Genomic DNA, 1,189 nt, shown 5'->3' with positions numbered 1-1,189 from the left:
GGTGCTGAAACCACGTAGGCGAAAAGTTGCTGCTCTCTCGCCTTGGAGCAGCAGCAGCAGCAGCAGCAGCAAGCGGGTTATTCTCATCGTTGCTGCGCGAAGACGGCCACGACACCAGCCAACACCTATAAGAAACGGTGCAGCAGCAACTGCAGGTGCTGCTGCTACTTCGGCTCTTGTTCGTGTTGCTGTTGCTGCTGCTGCGTTTGCTGCTGCAGCACGGAATGCTCTCAACGAAGATGAAGGCATCGCTGGGGAAGATCCGTAGGGAGCTGCAGCACCTGCAGCTCTTGCTGCTGCTGCTGCTGCTGCTGATGCCTTGGGCTACTATTGCTGAAGACAGGCTGCTGCCGCTTCTCGACTTGCGGGTACTGTTGCAGCTGCTGCTGCGCTCGCCATCGCTGCTGCAGCTTCCGCTGCTACTGCTGCTGCTGCTGCCTTCGCCATCGCTGCTGCTGCTGCTGCTACTTCTGCTGCTGGCCTGACGTGTGGCTGCTAAGGTTTGATACGAGGCTGGCTCTGGGGTCCTACGGGACAGCGCCGCATCAAGAAGCAAAGGCTTCCTGTCGACGTTGGTGCTGCTGCTACAGCTGCTGCTGCTGCGGCGGCGGCAGCAACTGCTGCTGCAGAGGAAAGGCAGCACTGCAACGTGCAGCCACGACGGACGGGCTTCCTTCATGGCGCGCTCGCGCTGCAGTTGATGCAGCATTGCTGCTGTGTCGTAGACCCGCTGAATCGGACTCTTCCACTGCTGTTGCTGCTTCTGCTGCAGCTGCTGCTGCGGTTGTTGCTGCTGCTGCTGCTCGTTGGCAAAGGAAGCCAACAACTCAACCAGCTCCCCCGTGCTAGAGGAGGAGAGGCCCGTTGGGAGATCTTCCACTGCTGCTTCCGTGCCCTGCATACAACAGCAGCAGCAGCAGCAGCAGCAACAACAGCAGCCACGGCGGCAGCAGCAGCAGCAACAGCAGGAGCAGCAGCAAGAAGCCCCACAAGCAGCAACGATCATCCTTGGTGAGGCAAACGCAATGGCTTCCCTATGAAAGAACAGCAGCAGCAACCACAACAGCAGCAGCAACAGCAGCAGCACCATGAGCAGCAGCAAAAGGCGCCGCAGCAGCTGTGTCTCACCACGGCACATGCATCCATAAGTGTCTCCAACTCTGCTAGGATAGGACTGGCTTCTGTTACT

At 59.1% G+C, this 1,189-nt stretch overlaps 1 protein-coding gene across 1 annotated transcript; it reads right to left on the bottom strand.

Annotated features, from left to right (window-relative positions):
* Window positions 1-164: 164 nt before the first annotated feature.
* Window positions 165-1,090, bottom strand: EMH_0099460 (uncharacterized protein; the record flags this gene model as incomplete). The annotated part of the gene is made up of 3 exons (XM_038022098.1): window positions 165-229; window positions 532-895; window positions 1,088-1,090. 3 exons carry the CDS (start codon window positions 1,088-1,090, stop codon window positions 165-167), a joined length of 432 nt encoding a protein of 143 aa, XP_037877952.1.
* Window positions 1,091-1,189: the final 99 nt, after the last annotated feature.

This window comes from Eimeria mitis, genomic scaffold (genome assembly GCF_000499745.2).
Source record: "Eimeria mitis Houghton genomic scaffold, Emh_scaff10572, whole genome shotgun sequence".
In the NCBI taxonomy this organism is placed as follows: domain Eukaryota; phylum Apicomplexa; class Conoidasida; order Eucoccidiorida; family Eimeriidae; genus Eimeria; species Eimeria mitis.
The sequence above is the reverse complement of the archived record's forward strand: the minus strand, read 5'-3'. Positions and strand labels throughout refer to the sequence as shown.